General features: G+C 32.4%; 2 protein-coding genes across 2 annotated transcripts; one reads left to right on the top strand and one right to left on the bottom strand.

Annotated features, from left to right (window-relative positions):
* Nucleotides 1–7,492: 7,492 nt before the first annotated feature.
* Nucleotides 7,493–8,359, top strand: LOC114747027 (receptor-like protein EIX2). Its single transcript, XM_028935315.1, has one exon. The coding sequence runs from the start codon at nt 7,493–7,495 to the stop codon at nt 8,357–8,359; it is 867 nt and encodes a 288-aa protein (XP_028791148.1).
* A 10,501-nt stretch (nt 8,360–18,860) lies between these two features.
* Nucleotides 18,861–20,100, bottom strand: LOC114747032 (glutathione S-transferase 3-like). Its single transcript, XM_028935320.1, has 2 exons — nt 19,684–20,100; nt 18,861–19,532 (listed from the first exon to the last, which is right to left on the bottom strand). Exons 1-2 carry the CDS (start codon nt 19,996–19,998, stop codon nt 19,185–19,187), a joined length of 663 nt encoding a protein of 220 aa, XP_028791153.1. The 5' UTR covers nt 19,999–20,100; the 3' UTR covers nt 18,861–19,184.
* Between the last annotated feature and the right edge of the window lie 5,599 nt (nt 20,101–25,699).

Raw genomic sequence — 25,699 nt, 5'->3', positions numbered from 1 at the left:
TAATTAACTAATTTGAGTAGGTTAAAAAAATTAGTTAAGTTAGTTATTTGTAATAAATAGTATTATCTTTCCTGAAATATTCCTATTAATCAAGTATATTAGTTAGAACTATCATTATTGCAATGACTATTTTAAAAAAAATAGATAAATATGAAGATTAAGTAGATTAGGATCTTATAATTATAGTTTTTAGGAAATTTTAAAATAAATTTTGATGGTGAAAGAAAATTGGGATTCACTTTTGTCTTTTTTTTTTTTTCCTTTTTAAGTTGCTTTTTGAAAAAGAGATAGATTTACGAGAACAAGGAGTAAAATATTTCAAAGTGGAGGAAACACGTTTTACGCAGGTCAATGGATGGGATAATAATAGATCAGGTCTAGAACAACAAGTACTCATTTAAGTATTTAATATTAGCTCCGATGCTTAATATAAAAACTAATCAATTAATTTGAGTAGATTAAAAAATTAGTTAAATTTATTATTTATAATAAATAGGTATTATCTTTCCTAAAATATCCTTACTAATCAAGTGTATTGATTAGAATTATCATTATTACAAGGACTATTTAAAAAAATAGATAAATATGAGAGACCAAGTGGATTAGGGTTTTATATTTATGATTAAAATAAAATTCAAACGAACTCTTATATTAAGAACCGGGGGTAGTATTATTGTAATAACTAATAAAATCATAAAAAGAAAAGTTGGTTGTTATGACTTAAAACAGATTAATTTGCTTTAATAAATGTCTTAAAACGATGAACTCTTCTAACAAGCAACTTTTTTCTCAACTCAGTTCCTAACAACCACACTTGAATCAACTAGTAAATCATGATTGCTGAATTCACAACTGCATATATTTTAAGCGTATTCCGAAAATGGGATCTTTTAGCTCATAAAATTATTGTTCTTATTTTTTATATCATTTTCACATAAATATGAAATTTAATTAAAAAAACATAATGTACCATTTTATTCTTAAAATATTACTATAACAAACACACAAGAACAATCGAAATAATCTAATTATACTTAATTTAAGGAATATGGCGAATTTATAAAAGCATAAAGCGACGTGCCCAATTTTTTCCCCTAAAAAAGCATTTGGACAAGGTGTTAAAAAATGGTTTTTCAGGGGGCAAATATATGCCGGGCACTCTACTAATGGTAGACCTTGACTTATATACGTCTTGCAAACATGCAATTATTGTACTAAAGGGAGATTATTACAAAAATTCTTATGGGGCCAACGATGCTATATTCCTGATCATGAAAATAGTTATTAGTTATTTAATTCCCAAAGTGAAGCGTGCATGCATGTATATCACTTAATGGTGGATCTACTTTTCATATTTTCTTCTTCTTTTTATAATGATAGTGCTAACTTTAGATTAGTCTTTCTTGTTTTCTTTTGCGGAAGGTAACTTTTGATTTTGGTCACTCAATCATCATTATCATAAGTAGGCTTTTATTTTATTTTAGTTTTATTTTGAAATGTATTTTTTTCTAAAAAAGGATGTATTTATAATTTTCCTGATTAAATTAATAAGGAGGAAGGACGCGTATACAGGTTAAACGCTAAGTTATTGACTTTTGTGAACAATTTTTTTTTTTTAAGTTGCTTTTGAAAAAGACAGATTTATCTGAACAAGGAGTAAAATATTTCAAAGTTTGTCTTTATGGTCAGCCGATGACGGGGAGAACCGATTACAAGTACCAATTATTTAACATTATTGTAATAACTAATGACCAATCAATCCAGTTGAACGATCAGCCTCTGATGTGTTTAAGAATTTAAAAAAGAAAGAGGACATTTTGACAAGGGAAAATAATTTTTTTTCCCTAATAGTAATTAGTAAAAAGAAAATGATAGATATAGAAGTCTGAAATTATGGTATCCTAATTCAGACACCTAGCACTTGAAAATGATGGGGAAGGAAGTAAACTCGAATTAAAATTTTAAAATTTAAAAAAATTACAAAAATGCCCCATTAAAATAAAGGCTCAATTTGGGCATTCCAAACTTTCCTTAAAGAATAATAAAGGAGCATTTTTGTAATTTTTTATAATTTTAAAATCTCAATTTGGGTTTACTTTTTTATCTGTCATTTTGAAGTGTTACATGCTTGAATTGGGATATGACAGTTTCAGGCTTCCTTTTCTATTTTTTCCCCAATAAACGAAAGGTTCAGCAAAACATTGAAGTTTAAATTGCCATTTTCGTAGTTTGCAATATAAACAAAATGTAATGACGACAGTATAGTATGTCATAGACACGGTATATTTTATTACCATTATTCGTAACCACAAATAGAATCCAGTAATCTCACATGTGTAATTTCAAATCTGCCACTTGATGAATTTAATATTTGTGGTATATCATTGGCTTCAAATCAAATTAAATGCTTTGTTCCACCTGTCCTGTTAAAGATTCGATTTTTAGACATTTGAGAAAATCAAGTTTCAAGATTTGTTCATTCATATGGCAAGGGAACGAGTGCAATTGTTAAAAATTTGATAGTTTTCAATCTCTCAAATAATAATTTACTAGGAAAACTTTCTGATTGTTGGGATCATTTTAAATCTTTAAGGATTCTCGATTTATCTAATAATCGACTCTCAGAAGGATCCCTAATTTTATGGGGTTTTTAAGTCAACTTAAGCAAGTGGTTTTGCGAAACAATCGCTTTAGTGATGTACTACCCACGTTCAAAAATGCAACTGAAATGGGAATGTTAGATTTGGGAAAAAAAAATGATAGGTCAGGAACAACACCACCTTCATGGACAGGAGACAACTTAAAAGAGTTGGAAACTCTTAGCTTGCGAATAAATAAATTGGATGGAAAGTTGCCCTTGCATTGGTATTATTTACCAAAGGCCAGGTTTTGGATCTCTTTTTCAACTAGTTTATAGGACCAATACCAAGTTGCCTCACTTGGTTGCAATGGCTTAGAAATATGTTATAAATGATTTTGATCGTTTTATCAGACTAGTGGAGAACAGAAAATTTCAAACAGGTAAATTTTTTATTGGAACTTTCCTATGTGTGGAAAGAAAGAGAATTGGAGTACAAGAACCGTTATAGGCTTATAAACATTGATCTCTCTCACAATAAATTGGAGGGGGAAAAGCCGATAGGTTGAGATTCCTAAATCTATCATCAAATAATTTGTTATACCTAAACCCAAGTTCTGTTGGATCCAGTTTATACAGATTCTTGCAATAACCTTTGTATTAGCGAATAATTTGAAAATAATTTTTGATAGTGAAATTTTGACAGTTGAATAATGAATTTTATTTATGTTGTATAATTTGTCTACATTCGAAAGCGTTAAATATGTTTGTAAAATTTCTGGCCAAAAATATGTTTGTAAAATATAGTTCTTATCTGGATTAACAGTGAATAATTGTGATTTAAATGGTCATAATTTTTATAAGTGATAATGATTAAAAATTACGTTGGTTAATGGTGGTTCTTGCTTGAATACTTTTTTTAGACTTTGAGAACATTACTACTTTGGTCTTATTTATAGGACAGAGAAAAAATATATTTTTTTGCCCTATTTATAGGGTACTGAAATTTTTTTTTAATATAGATGTATAATTTTATCACTCATTTATTATTGCATTGACTTTGTTTATACGAGGTATAATGTATATTAAATAAGAATAAAGTTGAGAAGTCATTAAATTTTAAATGAAAGTTAATAAAATTTAAAGTTTTTCTTGATCTTTGTGAAACATATTGGAAGTGCCTTATACATAGGATCAAAGTATGTTTGGACATATATAATTACTAAAAAGCAACACAGGTTAATAGGAGAAATATAATTTAATATAAGTCTCGTAAGCAGTAATTATCATTATTATTATTTAAATATAATTTTAAGGTAGATCGGAGAATTTCTAATTACTAAACTTCTATGGGGATTTTCCATTCCAATTACAAAAGCTACTGTGACGCGTTTAAAAAAGGTTGGATTATATAGTTTTATAAAGAAACTGCCAATCAGGTCAAAAAAAATAATAATAAAGAAATTGCCAAGAATGTTCGGCGGCTCCATCAGTAATTGATTTGGGCAAGCGACATGCGGAAATTAATTATATGTTGGATTAATTTGACCGAATTAATTATATTTATATATTGTTTGAATAATGATTTTTGTTTGTTGATGGGGACTGGAGAGTCTCTTGATTTAATTCCAAATCCGGGGCCCCGAGTGCAGAGTGAGATGACCACGGCAATAAAGTAATTGCAGAATGAAACAATAATAATAAAGACTTACTCCTTCCGTTTCTTATTATAAGAGACATTTGATGCTTATAGCATGTTTCCATATATAAAAGATACTTAAAAATTGTCTCTATTTTTTTGTATTGATTTCCTATTTTACCCCTGTTTATTTTGTCTCCAACTCATATTCTCTCTCCCTCCCACTTCTCTTTCTTTTAATAATTTAATTGTTCTCTCTCATACTCTCTCTCCTTGTTAATGGGGGCATTGTTGGAAAAACATCATACGTTTTACACATTAATTGTTCTCAACTAATTTTAACTGGTTTTTTATCAACGTAATTTGATTATTTATCTCTTATAATAAGGAACGGAGGGAGTATTTTATTAGATGAGGTCGGTTTCGCGTGACGTCATTGAGCTATACGTAAAACTAAATCTTCAAATATACTGTTAAAAAGTAATTGCAGAATATTAAAATTAAAAGAATAAAAGTTCTGTGAAGTGGTTATTAATTAGCTAATTAAAAAATTAGTGCGTTTACAGTCCAAATAACCTTTTGACTAAACGATGCACCCTTCACTAGGCGCATATTGGGTGAATGTAATAATGGAAATGAAGATTTGAGGGGAATAATTTCAAACATCATTTACATATTCCTTTGGTTCTATTTATTAGATACCAAAACCATTTTACTTAATTTTATTTCTAAGTCATATCATTAATTTAATATCTAGCATGAATGTATATAACTATCCTATGGAATATTATTTTCTTAAAAAATATATATATCAAATAAAAAGTAAAGTTGCAGAATTATTAATTTCAAAACATAGTTAACGTAATCTAAGTTTTTTTTTCCCAGTGAAATATAAAAGATTACTTATAAATACGAAAAATAAAAGTACTTAATGGTAATGATTGTAATAGCCAATAGATACAGAAAAATTAATATCTGTTGTGATATTAATATATTAATAAAATCGAGCTCTTCATGAAATGACGAATATTTAATAGATAGTGCTCACCACCAGGGTAGAAAATTTCTTCCTCCTTGTGCTCTGAGACGTTAGGTCACGAGGTTCCCATTTAAACGATATTCTTCAAAGGGAAGCAAACACATTTTGGATTTTTATTTATTAAATTTTAATTCACACTAATTATATCCATCCTTTTTACTACTTTAACGCACACAAAAACTCATAAAATAAATCATTTGTAACAGTGAAAAGAAGCTTGATAAATTATAAAATACATTATAGCGTAGTAAATTTGATTTCATAGTTGTTATATATTTACGTCACATTTTTATATATTATATGGATATTTACGTTCACTTTTCCTCTTTACAAATTATTTTCTTTTCAAATTTTATGTCATTTATATATAAAAAAATTTCAAAGTTTACCTTTATGGTCAGCCGATGATGGGGAGAACCGATCAGACCTGGAACTACAAGTACTAATTATTTAAGATTATTGTGATACCTAATGAATCGTCGAACGATCAGCCTCTAATATGTTTAAGAATAAAAAAAAGGAGACAGAGAACATTTTGACGTAGGCGAAAGAATTTTTTCCCCGATAGCAAATGAAAGGTTTAGTTGAACATTGAAGTTGAAGTTTAATGCAATGAGGACAGCACAGCACGCCATAGAAGCTGTCTATCTCAACAGCTGAAAGACACGTGTCGTTCTTTCTCATTTTTCCTTCTTTTCTATCCTCTGTTCATCTGCTGCTCTGTTTCTGGCAGTTCCCTTCAACTCCACGCTGCTCAATATATTTTTCTTTTTCAATGAGAAGTCAACAATTTAGGGCTTATTTACACTTCCATTCAAAACAAACTTTTAAGTAAATTTATATAAGTTAAGACAAAATTCTACTTACATATTTATCTTGTATTCTATAAATCACATTTAAAAAGCTATTTATAAGTGAATCCAAAAAAACCCTTAATCACCTAACACGGGAATGCAGGATTTGAAGTCATATAATCGAGACGAGACTTAATTATGCCACTCATGCGCTGAAATTTTTTCACCAGAATGCACAGATATTCATCTTTTTTTCTCAAAGCTTTGGCTTTCTTTTTTTGCCACTCGTTTCATTGTAATTTTAGTTCACAAAAACAGACAAGCTAGTGAAATCCAGACAGCAAAACAAAGGTCAATTATTGAGATTAACAGCATTTAATAGACAAATCCAGAAATTTTGCTTCCAGTTGCTTTCTGGTGTATTGTAAACAAAGACAATTTAGGGCTTATTTAGACCCAAACCTTTGTAGCATTCGCTGCAGGCTCATCAAATATGCGTCAAGTCTTATATGCACAGACACTGTTTGTAAAGAATTTTATGTTAACCAAACTAATTACAATTATTGTTTAATATCATTACGCATAATTATGTAAATATATTCCGACGCCGATTTCAATGAAGCTTGAATTCGACATACTTTTCATAAAATTAATATCAAATATTGAATATTTTTAAAATATAATTTTTCAAATACTAACATTTTTCGTTTTCATTTTTATTACGCCTGTTAGTATAATATTATTTTAAGATATATTTTAAAATATTATTATCTAAAATTTTGCCATCAATTTATTCATTAGTATAATATAAAACGTATGTGAAATGAATAAAACATATTCATGGTGCTCACTAGCTCAAATCGTTCTAAACCCTTAAAAATTTATTCATTTTTACGATTATTTACATAACAATAACGGTAGCAGCATGATGATGAAGATGATGATGATGATGAGGAGGAGTTTTTTTTTTTGGGATAAAAAGAGCCAAATTTATTTAATTTATTAGGATACAGCGATAGATATTACTTGGGCTTCATTGCAACCAATCTTCCAAAACGGAAGGGAAAAAAGCCCCAAAAAAAAAGCTCAAGTGAAAGCAAAGACTTAAATCCTGCTGGAAAAGAAACCACATGAGGCGCAGGAGGAGGTGGTTGAGTCAAGTGGGTGCTAGGAGTTGACTTGAAAAGGGAAAAGGAAAACGGCTAAATGTTAGGATAGTACACTGTTTTAAATGTTAAGCCATTAAAAGAGAGCAAAAACTCAATTTGAATTCCTTCCAATCGTGTTATTCGTGGGAGACCTTGACTTATAGTGTACGTCTGGTGTAGACACACAATTATTGTTCACATCATCAGGAAGACCTTGAGTTATAAATAAGGAGGCCAGGGTTGTTCATCTCATGTACTTGTTTGAGTTTCACGTTGCATGAGCTAGCTACAATAATGATGAGCGTGAGTTGTCTAAACCTTGTGAAACTGCCGCAACCGATCATCATACTCATGATGCTGCACTTGCAGGCTGAGTTGTTCATGATAGGGTCATGTTGGAGAATGGGAGATACCAACGCTAGTTGCCTACACAAGGAAAGACGAGCTCTTCTCAGCATGAAGAATGCCTTTGTGGATGATTATGGTCGTCTGTCTTCATGGGGCTCTTCTCCAGATTGTTGCCGTTGGAGTGGTGTTCTCTGTAATCCTCGTACTGGCCATGTTGAGAAGCTTGATCTTTATGGTGGGTGGCCCTCGCAGCCTTTAAGAGGTAAGATTAGCCCATCATTGATGCACTTGCAAAACTTAAACTATTTGAATCTCAGTTCCAATTATTTCAATCAGAGTCAAATTCCAAAATTTTTTGGTTCTCTCACCAAATTACGATACCTTGATCTATCTCGTTCTTCTTTTGGTGAAAAAATACCAATTGAACTTTGCAAGCTTTCAAACTTGTTGGTTCTAGATCTTTCCTCCAACTCTTTAGTTGGTAGTATACCTTTCAATCTTGCGAACCTTTCAAGTCTGCAAGAGCTCTATCTAAATGGGAATGATTTAGTGGGAAACATTCCTAGCCAACTTGGTAATCTTTCAAGCTTGGAGATACTCCGGATTGGCTACAATGATGGTTTGAAAATTGATGACAAGAGTTTGGTTGCCATTGAGTGGCTTTCCAATCTTCGGTCATTAACTTTGCTTGATTTAAGCTATGTTTCCAATCTTAATTACTCTGACAACTTGTTGCCAATTATTGGAAAGCTTCCAAACCTGAGAGAGCTATGGCTTGCAAATTGTAGCCTGACAGACAATAATATTCTGTGAACTCCTCCATCCCATTTGAATTTTTCTGCATCTCTCTCAACTGTTAATCTCGATTACAACAAGCTAACATCATCATTATTCCCTTGGTTGTTCAATCTAAGCTCCAATCTCACATACCTTTCTCTGTCAGACAATCACTTGGGTGGTCCCTTTCCTGTCGATTTTGGGAAAAACATAAACTCTTTAGTGACTCTTTACCTTGATGGTAATGAGCTAAATGGAACAATCAATGACATCCATTTTGATAATCTAACCAAGTTAAAATACTTGGCCTTATCTTGTAATTTGTTGACTTTCAAATTTAGCACAGATTGGATTCCTCCATTTCAATTAAAGTACTTATGGTTACAGCATTGTAAGTTGGGCCCTGGATTCCCTAGATGGCTTCGCACCCAAAATAATTTACAATATTTATTCATTCATGATGCTGAAATCAATGATTCTATACCAGAGTGGTTTTGGAGAGTTGTAAAGGGAGCAAATAGTCTTCAAATAGAATCGAGCAATCTCACAGGTGTAATTCCAGATCTAACACTTGAATTTAATGTTCTTAAGATATCATTGGCTTCCAATCAAATTAAAGGCTCTGTTCCAGAGTTCCTACTAAAGAGCGTAATTTTAGACATTTCAGAAAATCTAATTTCAAAATTTGTTCATTCGTGTGCCAAGGGAAGGAGTGCAATTGTTGAAAATTTGGCAGTTTTAAATCTCTCAAGCAACAACTTATCAGGGGAACTTCTTGGTTGTTGGGATCATTTCAAATCATTACAGATTCTTGACTTATCCAATAATCAACTGTCTGGAAGGATTCCTAATTCTATGAGGTCTATAAGTCAACTTAAGCAATTAGTTTTGCGAAACAATTGCTTCAGTGGTGGACTGCCTTCCTTCGAAAATGCAACTGAACTAGGAATGTTAGATTTGTCAAAAAATAACTTGTCAGGACCAATACCACCTTCGTGGACGAGAGACAATCTAAAAGAGTTGGAAACTGTTAGCCTGCGGATGAATAGCTTAGATGGAAAGCTGCCCTTACATCTATGTTATTTACCGAAGGCCAGGGTTTTAGATCTCTCCTTTAACAAGTTTGCTGGACCAATACCTAGTTGTCTCGACAAGCTGGTTGCAATGGCTCAGAAATATGTTCGAAATGTTTCCGACTATGCTATTAGCGTCTCTAAGAATGGAACATTTCGAGGAAGTGTAGTGTTTTATTGGAAGTTGCCTATGGTGTGGAAAGGAAGATTATTGGTGTATGATGACCGCTATGGGCTTGTGAACATTGATCTCTCTCACAATCATTTGGAGGGGGAAATACCAACAGGAATTTCAAAATTGGTTGAGTTGAGATTCCTGAATCTATCGTCAAATAATTTGAGTGGAAAAATTATTTCAGAGATAGGACAACTACAATCTCTAGAAGTTCTGGATCTATCGAGAAATCACTTTGATGGAGAAATTCCTTCAACTCTTGCTGAAATATCTTTACTCAATGTTTTGGATTTATCAAACAACAACTTGTTAGGAAAAATTCCAACAGGAACACAATTGCAATCTTTTGAGCCCTACCGCTATGAAGGAAATCCTTACCTCTGTGGGAGGCCATTGGACAAGCTTTGTCCTTCTGAAGAACATCCATTAGGGAATGCGACACAAGCCAACCAAGATGCTGATGAAGACGATTCTTTCATGAAAGGATTCTACGAAAGCTTGGGCGTGGGATTTGCTGTTGGATTTTGGATAGTGTTTGGATCACTGTTAGCTACTCGATCATGGAGGCATGCCTACTTCAATTTCATAGAGAAGGTGTCAGACTCTATCTATGTGTCAACATTGCTTCTGGTGGCAAGATGGCACAGGTGGCTCTGCAATTAAAAGGTAATATTTTCTTAATTACGGTTGTTATCTATCAACAAAAGATTTACATTACTCATCTGTTTCTTTCTCTGTTATATCTCAATTGTAAGATTTAATTGTTTTGTTGCTGATTGCCATCATATCAGCTGGAGGTTGGCATTTTGGGGTTTATCTGCAACAGCCCTAACACAACTCTTGCTTATCAGATTCTGTAGCGAGCGTCATATAATGGTCTGTGCAAGTGGGCATATAGTGTGGTAGAAATTAATAGAAGGCAAGAAGAATAAGAAATTTTATTGTATCATCCTCTTTTGTTACTTCTTTTAGTTTTGGGATCGGACTATGTATTCTGTATTGGGCCTGTAATATTATTGCAATCTTTATTAGCATGAATCTGTAGTTAGTTTGGTTGTGTTATGAATTTCATTATCATACTTCGAGTATTCAAAAATTATGGCAAATTGTAACGGATTTATGAGCAGAACAAAACCCTGCCACCAAATTTTTGGATGACAGCGACATTCTCAATTATTTACAGTTATTACGTGCAATAATCTATGGATTTGGAAAAGTCCGCAGAAGGGGGTTGTGCTCGCAAAAAGATTTTCATGTGAGTCATCGGCCATTAGATACAAGCTTTGTTTTACTAAGCAGAGTCATTCACAAGGGATTCATGAGTTGTGAAACTAACTCTTATGATAATAATAAGTCGCATTTCCCTCCTAACGCTTGACTCTTTTATTTTATCTTTGAAAATTTGAAGACTCGTCATTGTAATGCTGCCAAATAGATATTTGCATAATCAATCATCATGCTAATAGAGAAACTGGAGCAACCCCCTCAAAGTACAGGGGTATATCTATCAAGATATTGCAACGTTGGATGAAATAAATTAATTAGCAGCGACCAGGATTATATATACATATATATTTGATATATTAGATTACAGACTATTTATTCTAGTAAATTCGGGTTGTTGTATCCTTAGTTTGCATTGGCATTCTTTGTGGTAAATGATAGATATTTACTTCTTGATATGATTATATTAGTCCTATAAAGTACAAGGTTGGTTCCAATTAAAGTTCAAATATCACAAGCACATGACAATGATCTAATAATCTAACCCACCTTTTGTGGAAAATCATTTATTGGGGACAAATCATTTGCCAGCAGCATGTCGTTATTATTTTGCAAATAGAAGAGTGACTTTCTGTTTTTTCTTTCTAAATTATTTATCGACTAAATTTGTTCAATCAGTCGTCAAGCCAATAAATCAAGAAGGTACTTTTCAATGTAATAAGGCGGGTTTGAAAACATTTTTAATGACTTAAAAATTTAGAGTTACCCTATGTTATAGTATGAGGGAAATGGAAGGGGGAGAAGAAAAAATTTTCATGAGCTCAATTTGGAAAATTAAAGAAGTAGGGTCATAAAATTTTAATAAAAGGAAAATATAAAATAAAAAAGTAATAAAAATTAATTAACTTATCCAATTTTTTATATCAAACTCATCAAAATTTTTCCTGCCATTCCCTCCCGTCCATTTCCCTCATACCAAACAAACTATTAGTTAAAAAAAAAATGTAAGGTTATTGGCTGCTATTGTCAGTAGATTAAAAGGGAGTAGGAATTCAATGAATAACCATGATTGAAGGACCCTAGCTAAAAAGATGGCAATTAACAATCTCCTGTCATTCGAGGAATATGCTTGGGTATGTGGATTTTAGAATTTTATTTTGCCAAGAAAGAACACTTTATAAAATGAAGGAATTAAAATAAAAATTTGTACAAAATTAAAAGATTAAAGGTAAGCTTTTATCAGAATATTTTCATATTCCTAATATGAGACTGATTTGAAATTTTGAAATTAGTTTTTTTTTTTGAGATTTTCCTTAAAAAGTCAAAATTATGTAGAGTGTGCTTTGATTATTATTGGCCAATAGAAAAAAGCACACATTATATATAATCCAAACAAACTTTTGACTAATCAGTGCATCCTTAACTAAGCATATATATATATATATATATATATATATATATATGGGCGTCTGCATATGTGGAATTAAGAGAAATAACTAGAAAGATTATAATCCATGTTCCACAAAACTCGTTTTCTCATAAAACAATAATCAAGACTGCTGTTACATCCCATATACAAACCATGTTTGAAACTTGGAAAAAAAAAAATTGTTTGGTGGAGATGATATATTATTAAAGCCGTGTTTGGAATGATGATCCTCTAAAAAGAGGGGGCATCACGAAAAAGATGGTAATGAGATCAAATAATTTTAATAATATTAGCATAATTCATATTTTTTGCGATATTTTTAAAAGTATAAATGAAATAATCCTTATTTTTCATATAAATTTATTCTATTTAATTTGTATTCCAAACGTCATCTAATTTCGTGATGGTAATTGCACTGATAGATGCAGAGGAAAATGGGTGCAGATGGCCAATTTTTTGTGTGACTTTCATGAAATTGAGCTCTTCATGAAACAAGGATTATTCAATAGATAGGGCCCACCACTTGGTAATTTCTTTCTTCCTGCTTGTGCTCGGTCACCGTAGGTTCCGAGCTGACAATATACTACTTCTTCCTGTCCTTAATACGTCCTTATACAATAAATCATAAAAATTTATTAAATTAGTTATTTATAATAAATATGTATTATTTTTTAAAATATTTTTGCTAATCATATATATTAGTTATAATTATATAAAATATTTAATATGTGCAACTATTACAAAGACTGTCTTAAAAGAATAGATAAATATGAGAGATAAAATAAATTATGGTATTATATTTATAACAAAATTAAAACTCAAACTAGCTCTTATATTAAGGACTTTCAAGAAAAAATAGTGAAAATGACAGAAAAATACTTATTAACTTTTAAAATGATAAACAGTAATTTTGATAGATTTTGAGCAGCCAAAACTATTACAAGAATAGTCAACAAGATCTATTTGTCTTTTTAAAATTTAGCAGGTATTTTTCTGTTATTTTCTCAAAAAAAATAATTTGTATTTCTATTTATTAAATTTTAATTCATATTGATTATATCCACCATTAGTCATCACACACACACACACACATATTACACACAAAAAATCTTACACAAATTACTTTGTAACATTAATCAGCAGTTTGAAAAATCATAAAAATACATTATATACCTACCGGATTCAAATATTGGAGTACACCGTATTATATCTTTGGCTATTATAGTTTTAATGATGTCATCATGATTTGCATTTTTTGCTATTTTTTAAAAGTAGAAAAATGGAATATTCATTATGTTCATCTAATTTAATATCCTTTCATGTCTGTCTAATTTGTATGCCGACACCTAACTGCGTCTAGATTTAAATGATTTAGTGGGCAATATTTCTAGCCGACTTGGTAATCTTTCAAGCTTGGAAATACTTTGGCTTGGTTACAATGATGGTTTGAAAATTGATGACAAGCGCTTAGTCAGCATTGAGTGGCTTTCTAATCTTCAATTGTTGACTTCACTTGATTTAAGTTGTGTTTCTGATCTTAATTACTCCAACAACTTTTTGCCAATTATTGGGAAGCTTCCAGACCTAAGAGAGCTATTGCTTGCAAATTGTAGCTGACAGACAATAATATTCTATCAACTCCTCCATCCCATTTGAATTTTTCTGCATCTCTCTTAGCTCTTTATCTCTATGACAACAAGCTGACATCATCATTATTCCCTAGGCTGTTCAATCTAAGCTCCAATCTCACATACCTTTCTCTGTCCCGCAATCACTTGGGTGGTCCCATTTCGGTCGATTTTGGAAAAAACATGAACTCTTTAGTGGCTCTTTACCTTAATGATAATGAGCTAAATGGAACAATCAGTGACATCCATTTTGATAATCTCACCAAGTTAAAAGACTTGGACTTATCTGATAATTTATTGACCCCCAAATTCAGCACCGATTGGATTCCTCCATTTCAATTACAAGGGTTATGGTTACAACACTGTAAGTTGGGCCCTGGATTCCCTAGATGGCTTCGCACTCAAACTAATTTACAACTGTTATATGTTTCTGATGCTCAAATCAATGATTCTATACCAGAGTGGTTTTGGAGACTTGGAAAGGGAGCACATCGGAAATAGAATCTAGTAATCTTACAAGTGTAATTCTGGATCTGCCACTTGAATTTAATGTTTATGACATATCATTGGCTTCCAATCAAATTAAAGGCTCTATTCCACTGTTCCTACTAAACAGCCGATTTTTAGACATCTCAGAAAATCAAGTTTCAAATTTTGTTCAATTGTGTGGCAAGGAAACAAGTACAATTGTTGAAAATTTGGTAGCTTTAGATCTCTCAAGCAATAACTTATTAGGGGAACTTCTTGATTGTTGGAATCATTTCCAATCTTTAAAAATTTTGGATTTATCCAATAATCAACTCTTAGGAAGGATTCCTAACTCTATAGGATCCTTAAGTCAACTTAAGTAGTTAGTTTTGGAAAACAATTGCTTTAGTGGTAGATTACCATCCTTGAAAAATGCAACTGAACTGAAAATGTTAGATTTGGAAATAAATGACTTGTTAGGACCAATACCACCATCATGGATGAGATTCTTGGATCTCTTTTTTAACAATTTTATAGGACCAATACCAAGTTGCCTCAATAAGCTGGTTGCTATGGCTCAAAAATATGTTGTAAATGTTTCTGAATGTGACATCAACCTCTTTGAGAACGGAAAATTTCAAGCAAGTGAATCTTTTGATTGGAAGTTGCCTATGGTGTGGAAAGGAAGAGAATTAGTGTACAGTGATCGCTATGGGCTTATGAATATTGATCTCTCGCACAATCAATTGGTGGGGGAAATGCCAATAGAAATTGTGAACTTGGTCGAGTTGAGATTCCTGAATTTATCATCAAATAAGTTGAGTGGAGAAATCATTTTAGAGATAGGACAACTAAAATCTCTAGAAGTTCTGGACCTATCAAGAAATCATTTTGATGGAGAAATTCCTTCAAGTCTTGTTGAAATATCTTCCCTAAACACTTTAAATTTATCAAACAACAACTTGACAGGACAAATTCCAATAGGAACACAATTGCAATCTTTTGAGCCCTCCAGCTATGAAGGAGATCCTTACCTCTGTGGGAGGCCGTTGGACAAGCTCTGTCCTTCTGAAGATCATCCAGTAGGGAATGCAACTCAAGCTACCCAAGGTGCTGATGAAGACAACTCTTTTTTGAAAGGATTCTATGAAAGCTTGGGCGTGGGATTTGCTGTTGAATTTTGGATAGTGTTTGGATCAGTGTTGGCTATTCCACCATGGAGGCATGCCTACTTCAATTTGGTCGACAAGGTGTCAGACTCTATCTATGTGACAACAGTGCTTCTTGTGGCAAGATGGCGCAGGCGGCTCCGCAACTAAAAGGTAATATTTTCTTAATTAAGGTTGTTGTCTATCAAAAAAAGATTTACATTAGTTTGTGTTTCTTTCTAAATGATACTCCTCCGGTCCTTAATGTAAGACCCATTTAACTAATTTGATTAGATTAAGGAAGTTACATAAGTTAGTTAATTATAAGAAAAGTGACACATTTTTCCTAAAACACCATAATCATTTTTCTTAATACCCCTTCTCCCTTTTCTACTTGATTATGGTTGAGGGAGTATTTATAGGGATAAATTAGGAAAAATTTATAAATATGAAAAATGGGTCTTATATTTAGGATTAAAACCAACTCAAGAATTGGGTCCTATATTAAAGACCGGAGGAGTATATCAGTTGTAAGATTTAATTGTTTTGTTACTGATTGTCATCATATCAGTTGGAGCTTGTCAGCTTGGGATTTATCTGCAGCAGCTCGAGTATAACTCTTCTTTATCAGATTCGGCCGCATGCGTCATATATTAGCGGCTGCAATATTATCTGTGATACAATAGCTTGTGCAAGTAGACGTGTAGTGTGATGGAAATTAATTAAACACAGGAATCAAAAAAAGGATAGCATCCAGACTTGTACCTCATGGTTCTTTTTTATTAGTTGTTTTAGCTTTGAAATCATGTATTGGGATTGTACTTTTATCGTAACCTTCATCGGTATGAATTTTCTTTTGTGATGAATTTTATTATCATACTACTTATATTCAGAAATTATATTAGACCTTATGACGAATCATGAGCAGAACTACGAGTAGTTATTATATGCAATTTGTGAATTTGGAGAAGTCAACAGAGGCGGGTGGTGCTCATAGAAAGATTTTCATATTCTTATTCAGCGCAATCAGATCCATGCACCATTTCTCCAAATCTGTTGTACCACCCTTCTTTCTTCTCTATCACACATGACAAAAACTTCAGGAAGAACACATAACCTGATCTTAAAGCTAAGGGCTATTAAAATGCTATCCAAATCTTGAAAGCCCTCATAGTTGTAAATGGGGAACAGAGTCGAGGTTTTCTGGCAGCGCACTGCCCATCACAAACCAAAACAGTTGACTTATTTGAGGAGATTAAGGAAGTAGTAAGATACTACCTTCGGTCCTAATTATAAGACCCAGTTGACTTATTTGAGGAGATTAAGGAAGTAGTAAGATACTACCTTCGGTCCTAATTATAAGACCCAGTTGACTTATTTGAGGAGATTAAGGAAGTAACTTAAGTTAGTTATTTGTAATAAATAAGTGTTGTCATTCCTAAAATATCCTTGCTAATTAAGTGTATTGGTTAGAACTATCATTATTAGAAGGACTATTTTGGAAAAACATGCATAAATATAAAAGAAAAAATGGATTGAGGTCTTATAATTAGGACTAAATAAAAAGTCAAACAGGGTCTTATATTAAGGACTGGAGGTACTATATTCGTAGACCTTCTCATCAGGAAGAGTCTTGGACACGCTCTCCCTGCACTGAAAGCCACATAAGAGCTGGCTTGAAACTAAAGAAACTATAAGAGAAAATGAATAAAACAAGAAGTCATTGCAGCGTTGGATGTGATAAGTTAGTTAATAGTGACTAGGATTATACATATTTCATATATTAGATCATGGACTATTTCTATAATGAACTCGTGTTGTTCTGTTTCTTTAAGCTGCTTAAATTCTTTTATGATGCTTTCTGTTTATGATAGATTCCTTCAACCATCTCTAGTTTTGCTGTTCTTATCCTTAGCTTACAATAATTTAATAAAAATGTATATGAAATGAATAAAATATATTCATAATGCTCTATTAGTCAGCAGGTAGTATGGATCAAAACCCTTGAAATTTTATTTCATTTTTTGTAATCTCATTTTTCATAACTACTTTAAGCGAATTCCGAAAATGGGGTCTTTTTGCTTATAAAATATTGTTCTTAATTTCTATATCATTTTTAAAATAAATATTAAATTTAGTAAAGTGTATATTGAATTCATTTTTAAAATATTACTCTCACAAACACACAAGCACTATCGAAATAATCTAATTATGCTTGGTTTAATAGATATAACGGAATTATATACAAAAGCATAAAGCCACTTGCCAAAAATTTAAACAACACATTTTGAGAAGGTGCTAAAAAATGTTTTTCCAAGCAGGTAGCAAATAAATAGAAAGTTCGTCAGTGTGGGTGTCTGTATATAACAGGTCATGGACGCTGTCTATTGAAAAAACAAACTGACCTTCGGATAATCAGATAATTTTGAAATTTCAATTGTAATTCTGCTAAAGAGGAAAAAAAGAAAAACTATAGTTCTAGATTAATTTAACGTTTTAAAATTATATTACTTTTTTCCATAACTTGAATACAATAGTACCTTTGGCAAAAAAAAAAAAAACAATAGTACCCATCTTTTTTTTCTTTTTACCAGCAACAATAATACCCATCTTTGCAATTATGAATAATCTAGTAAATTAATAAATAAAATCGAAAAAAAAAATTATCATTTGCACGTACTTCTTTTGTTTTTTTTGGGTACAATGCACGTTCATTTATTATAAATTATGATTGACTAGTCATGCTAAGAGCCCAAGATTTCCAATATTTTGCACCCAACTAGGTACATATATAATTATGGAGTCCTTAGATTTGTAATGTTTTATTGTTTTTAATGTTTTGTAAATTCCAATACCATAAATTCGTAATAAGGATCGAGATTAATCGGCAACAACACCCTAATTAACTCTGTCTATGTTCACTGGAGTCTGAGTTTCTGAGAATTGGTTGCAAACATCAAGCACATGAATGATATATAGTTTTGGTGTTATTTTTTATAACTACATAAACCAACAGAATGACTGAAGAATAAAAATAAATAAGTTCTCAATTGAAAATGCTTCGCACTAATGCTTCCAAAAGCATCAACTTGGTTTTTCTTCTTCTTCTTCTTTTTTTTTTTTTAATTTTCAACTCATGAGTATGTATGTGTGTCATGTAGTTGGCCATTAAAAAAATCTCAAAAGGAAAAATTGACACTACCTCATTTTCCCTTCTCTCTTATTATTAATGAAGTCCTACTTGACGAATGACAACACCGGGGAGGCCCCTTCAATTCATTACCATGTCTCTTGACTCTGAAATTTTGGAAGGCATGAGTCCTCCCTTCACTACACCCAAAATCAATTTGGAATCCTTAATCCGAACTTCGTTTGAAACACAATACAGTGAGGAATCCAAAGTTCATTTTAAGAGATTATATAAATGATGAAAGAATAATAACAGAAACATCACAAAGGATTCACCCCAAAATCACAATGGTAAAAGGGTGTTATTTACTTCACTTAGTTCGGATCTTACAGAAACAAGAACATAATTTGATTTCCTATTAAGGCATTAAAGCTGGCAGACACACCCAAGTGGCCCCAAACTCACAGCCTCAAGTCTTAGCAATCAAGCAAGCACACTACTATAGATCAAACCAAAACAGTTATAAACTTGATAATCCAAGGCTAACCTGTCATATTAGCCCATTCACAAAGTGCTTTTTATTCATTCAAGCTCCAGTCGTCACCTTGGTTACGGCCAAGGTATATTCATGGACCTTCTTCTCATCAGGAAGAGTCTTGGACACACTCTCTCTGCTCTGAACGCACCTCTTCACCCAGGCCATGAGTTTAGGGCACTCTGTTTCCATCTTGAAGTGGCAATGAATCTCAAAGCCGTAAAACCAGCAAGAAAATGGAATCAAACCAACATCAAGAAACCCAAATGAGTCACCCCCGTAAAAGGGCTTGTCCCCAAGTGTCCCTTCGAGAAGCTTAAATATGCCTAGCAGCTCTTTCTTTGCTGCCTCGTGCTCTTCTCCTTTTGAAAGCCACAATTTCCCCATTGTCTCATACACCTGCATCCCCATCAATCCGAATTCTTTTTATTCACAAATCACAAGAGATATAAAGATGAAATATAGGTTTCCTCTTCACATATAAAAAGATTTTGGTGCTGACATGAGGTGAACAGAAAGCATAGTGAGTAGAACAATTCATAGAATCTACCTTTTTGTCAATGAAATCAACCCAGAATCTGGCTTGAGCTCGCTCGTGTGGATCTGAAGGCAAAAGAGGAGATTTGTCCTTCCACACCTCGTCGATGTACTGCACAATAATGGCAGATTCGCAGACGGGTTTGCCGTTGTGGATTAGAACTGGGATTTTCTTGTGAATCGGATTCATTTGCAGAAGCAGAGGGCTCTTGTCCCTCATATTCTCTTCCTTATACTCATAATTCACACCTTTCTCTGCCAGTGCGATCCTAACCCTCATTCCAAACATGCTCGCCCATGTATCCAACAGAACTACCTCGCCCGCCATTGTTGCGCTCGATCCTCGAACGGTCGAGGTATCAGAGTTAGGGAACCTTCAGTGAATAAGAAAATATCTATAGGTCAATAAACGGGTAATGGCTGATTAAGTTCAACCAGCCTTGTACCCTGTAAATGGAGATAAGGTTGGCGATAAAGCAGATGGAGACAGAGATGTTTAGGCCCAAAAGGAACAGGAAAATTAATTATAATTTTTGGGTGATCCCATGCTCCCATAATGGCGTCATTATAATTAATTACATTTAGGAGTTCTCTGACACTGTTATCTAGAAAACTAATTCATTGACATGTGTCATTTTTATAATTCCTGGTCTTTTTATTTTGGAAGTCATTCCTACTTATCTTCCATATAAACCAAAACAGTCACAAACCTCATTATCCAGGTCTAATTGTCATGTTAGCTCGTTCAGAAAGTGCCAAGATATATTCACAGATCTTCTTCTCATGAGGAAGAGTCTTGGACACACTATCCCCGCACTAAAAGCCACGTTTTCCTAACAGTTACCACCCGATCCTTAATGTGTAAGAACTGGTCTAAAACTAGAGAAACTAAAAGAGAAAAAAATGAATAAAACAAGAAGTTATTGTAGCGTTGGATGTGATAAATCAATGAATAGTGACTAGGATTATATATATTTGATATATTAGATTATAAACAATTTCTTGTAATGAACTCGTGTTGTTCTGTTTTTTTACTCTGCTTTAAATTCTTTTCTGATTGCCAAAAAAAATTTTTTTTCCCCCCTGATGTTCTCTGTTTCTAGAAGATTCCTTCAACCATCTCTACTTTTGCTTTTGCTGTTCTTGTTTTATTCTTAGCTTTCAAGTAGCATTCTTTGAGATAAATGATACTCTTCATGTATAAGACCCTTTTAGTAGTATAAATTACAGTATAAAAAGAGTCTTATATTTATGATTGGAGGAATAATAGATATTACTTCTTCACATGACTATATTGGTCCTATAAATTGCTAGGTTGGCTCAAAGTTCAAACATCACACGCACAACATTGATCAATCCAACTTACCTTGAGTCGAAAATCATTTATTAGGGACAAATCATTTGCTTGCATGTCATTTTTATTTTACAGATAGACTAGTTGCATTTTGTTTCTTCTTTCTAAATTATTTATTAACTGTAAGATTTATTTTTTATTGCTAACCCAAATATATATGAGTGGATGCAAACATGTGTGATATGAGTTTATGCATATTGTTGACTGAATTTCCTTAATCAATCATCACGCCAATAAATTATGAAGGAACGGGAACAACTCTTGGCCCTTGCAATTTAGGGCGGGTTTGAAAATTTGTTCAGTGACTTAAAAATTTATAGTAAGAAAATTTCAAAGTTATTGGTTGTTATCAGTTAATTAAAAGTGGCTAGGATTAAATAAATAACACGATTGGATATAATATAATAATTATGATTAAATAAATAACTACGATTAACAAATTTGGAGATAAATAAACTTGATTGTGAAAGGAAATTATCTGTTTTTACCTTCCCATTGAAAGCAATTATATTTAAGGTACTGTCAAATACTAAATATGAACACTTATTCTAACAGAAATTTGAATATCGAATTTAGATCAAGACCACCCATTGGCAAAAAAATCGTCCATTTTGACAGCTGAATAATGAATTATTAAGAAATATAGCATGAAGCGTTTTAAAAATGTTGGATCACAGAATTTTATTAAGAAATTACCGAGAATGACCGGCAGCTCCATCCAGTAAATGGTTTTGGGAAGACAATATGTGGAAATTAATTTTATGGTGAATTAATTTGACTGAATTTATGTTATTTTTAAAAGAACGTAAATTTTTCCATATACTAGATGCCGGAGTATGGCATAAAAAATAATATTAATTTATTACTTTATATATTTATATATATGTATGTATATATTAGGTGTATTTGATTAAAATTTTTTCCAATTATTTAATTAAAAAAGTATATGAAATGAATAAAATACATTCATGATGCTCAACAGCCAGTGCGCAGCTCAAATCTCAATGAAAACCGTTAAAGTTTTATTTCCTTTTTTGTAGTCTCATTTTTATAACTATTTCAAGTGAATTCCAAAAATGGGGTTTTTTTGCTTATAAAATATTGTTCTTAGTTTCTATATCATTTTTAAATAAATTTTAAATTTTAAAAAATATATACTGAATTCATTTTTAAAATATTACTCTCACAAACACACAGGCACTATCGAAATAATCTAATTATGCCTCGTTTAATAGATATAACGGAATTATATACAGAAGCATAAAGCGACTTGCCAAAAATTTAAGAAGAAACATTTTGACAAGGTGCTAAAAAATTTTTTCCATGCAGGTAGCAAATAAATAGAAAGTTTGTTAGTGTGCGTGTTTGTATTAACACGTCATAGATGCTGCATATTTAAAAAAAACAAATTAGAGAAAAAAACTATAGTCTTAGATTAATTTAATGTTTTAAAATTATATTACTTTTTTCTATAACTTGAATACAATAATACCCATCTTTACAATTATGAATAGTCTAGTAGATTAATAAATAAAATCGAAAACGAAAATTATCATTTGTGCGTGTTTTTTTTTTTTTGCCTACAATGTACGTTCATTTATTATAAATTGTGATTGATTAGTCATGCCAAGATTTCCATTCGCACCCAACTAGGCGCATATATAATTATGGAGTCGTTCAATTTGCAATGTTTTAATATTTTGAATATTTTGTAAATTCCAGTGCCATAAATTCGTAATAATGATCGAGATTAATTGGCAATAACACCCTAATTAACTTGGATTATGTTTCACTGGAGTCTGAGTTTCTGGGAATTGGTTGCAACTTCTTGTCAACATCAAGCACATGAATGATGCATAGTTTTGGTGTTATTTTTCATATTTATATATGCCGTGCGCTATACTGACCGAAGACCTTGACTTGTATACGGCCTACACGCATGCAATTATTGTGCTAAAGGAAGATTACTTAATCCCCAGCGTGAAGCATGCATGCATATCACTTGACGATGGATCTACTTTTGGGAACAATTTTTCATTAAAAGTTGCTTCAAAAAAAAAACCCACTTATATGAACAAACAGTAAAATATATTCATCCCTTTCTTTACCGGCTTGATATCCAAGTGGGATCGATGGGATGGTTCCATGAAACCCCGTACCTACTTTTAGAAAGATTTATAAGTTTTTGATGATATAACACGTTTTGTTTTTACCTGTTATTATTAATTAATTATAAAACTTTTTATTTGAAAAAATCAAAGGCGGTAATATGAGGAATGGAATAATAAATAAGCGCAAAAAGAAATAGAGATTATCAAGTGTACTTTAATTTTAATTCACTAATCACTCTAAGATTTCCATTCGCCACTGGATTTATCAGTATGGAATGGAGGCCTTGGGCTTGTTCACGCAGTGCACTTGTTTAAGTTGAGTTCCATGTTGCATGAGCTGCAATCATCATGAGTGAGTTGTCTAAATTTTATAATCATAGTGATGCTCCACTTGCAGGCTGAGTTGTTCATGGCAGGTTCATGTTGGAGAATTGCAGATGCGAGCGCCAGATGCCTCAACAAGGAAAGACAAGCTAAGCAAGCCTTTTGTGGACAATTATGGTCTTTTATCTTCATGGGGTTCTTCTCCTGATTGTTGCCAATGGAGTGCTGTTTTTTGTAATCCTCATACTTACCACACTGAGGTGCTCGATCTTCATGGTGATGATGAGCCCTGGCAGCCTTTAAGAGGTGAGATTAGCCCGTCATTAATGAAGTTGCATAACTTAAATTATTTCAATCTCAGTTACAATGATTTCAATGTAAATCCTCAAATTTTTTGATTCTCTCACCAAATTAAGATACCTCGATCTCTCTAGTTCTTCTTTCGGTGAAAAATACCTATTGAACTTTGCAAACTTTCAAACTTGTTGGTTCTAAATCTCATTTCCAATGGCTTAGTTGGTAACATAACTTTTCGTCTTGCAAACCTTTAAAGTCTGCAAGAACTCCATCTAAAAGTGAATAACTTAGTGGGCAATATTCCTAGCCAACTTGGCAATCTTTCGAACTTGGAAATACTTTCGGATTGCCTACAATGCTGATTTGAAAATTGATGACAACAGCCGGTTGGCTTTGAGTGGCTTTCCAATCTTCAATCCTTAACTTCACTTGTCCTAAGGGCTGTTAATCTTAATTACTCAAAGAATCTGTTACCAATTATTGGGAAGCTTCCAAACCTTAGAGAGCTATACCTAGAAAAATGTAGCCTGACTGATATTAATATTCTATCAACTACTCTGTTCCATTTAAATTTTACTCCTTCTCTTGTGTCTCTTGGTCTCAGTCAAAACACGCTCACATCTGTCTTCCCTTGGCTTTTCAATATAAGCTCCAATCTTGCAAGCCTTTTTCTGGACAACAATCACTTAGGTGGTCCTATTCCAGATGATTTCAGAAAATACATGAATTATGTAATGGATCTCAGCCTTTCTGATAATGACCTAAATGGAACAATCAGTGATGTCCATTTTGGTAATCTCACCAAGTTACAAGCCTTAGCCTTATCTTCTAATTTGTTGACCCTCAAATTCAGCAACAATTGGATTTCACCTTTCCAGTTAAAATCATTGTTGTTATCACGATGTAAGTTAGGCCCTAAATTACCCAAATGGCTTTGCACTCAAAATAATTTAATAGAGATATGTGTTTTCATACTGAAATCAATGATTCTATACCAGAGTGGTTTTGAGACTTCTAGATGTAGTAGATACACTTCAAATAAAATCCAGCAATCTAATAGGTACAATTCCAAATTTGCCACTTGAAATTACTGTCTCAACGATATCATTGGCTTCAAATCAAATTTAAGGTTCTGTTCCGCCATTTCTACTAAAGGGTAGAGCTCTAGACATTTCAAGAAATCAATTTTTCAAAATTTGTTCTTTCATGTAGCTAGGGAATAAGCACAATTGTTGAAAATTTGGTAATCTTAGATTTATCATATAATAACTTACAAGGGAAACTTCCTGATTGTTGGGATCATTTCAAATCTTTAAGATTTCCTGATTTATCCAATAATCAACTCTCTAGAAAAGATTCCCAAGTCTATAGGGTCTTTAAGTCAACTCAAGCAATTAATTTTGTGGAACAATTGCTTTAGTGGTGTCCTTCCCTCCTTTGAAAAATGCAACTGCACTAGGAATGTTGGATTTGGTAAAAAATGATTTGTCAAGACCAATACCACCTTCATGGACTAAAGACAATCTAAAAGAGTTGCAAACTCTTAGCTTATGGATGAATAAATTAGATGGCAAGTTACCCATCAATCTATGTTATTTAACAAGGATCAGAGTTTTGGATCTCTCCTTGAACAAGTTTACTGTACCAATACAAAGTTGCATCGAAAAGCTGGTTGCAATGGCTCAAAAAACATGTTACAGATGATTCCATAGGTTTGATCAAATTCTACTATAAAGGAGAATCTCTAGCAGGTGCAACTTTTGGTTGGAACTTGCCTATGGCGTGGAAAGGAAGAAAATTGGTGTACAATGATCGCTATGCATGGGCTTCTAAGCATTTATCTCTCTCACAATCAACTAGTGGGTGAAACGCCAACAGGAACTGGAAAATTGGTTGAATTGAGATTTATGAATTTATCATCAAATAAATTAAGTGGAAAAACC

Source organism: Neltuma alba, unplaced genomic scaffold, assembly GCF_004799145.2.
Source record: "Neltuma alba isolate B1F8T4 unplaced genomic scaffold, ASM479914v2 tig00005191_pilon, whole genome shotgun sequence".
NCBI classification, from domain to species: Eukaryota; Viridiplantae; Streptophyta; class Magnoliopsida; order Fabales; family Fabaceae; genus Neltuma; species Neltuma alba.
Note: the sequence above shows the minus strand (reverse complement) of the source record. Positions and strands in the feature narration are given on the sequence as shown.

Coding starts and splice junctions, on each gene's coding strand:
- LOC114747027 (XM_028935315.1), top strand. CDS start 7,493: ATGATGAGCGTGAGTTGTCTAAACCTTGTGAAACTGCCGCAACCGATC.
- LOC114747032 (XM_028935320.1), bottom strand. CDS start 19,998: ATGGCGGGCGAGGTAGTTCTGTTGGATACATGGGCGAGCATGTTTGGA. Junction 19,533..19,683: donor TTGATTTCATTGACAAAAAG/GTAGATTCTATG, acceptor ATGGGGATGCAG/GTGTATGAGACAATGGGGAA.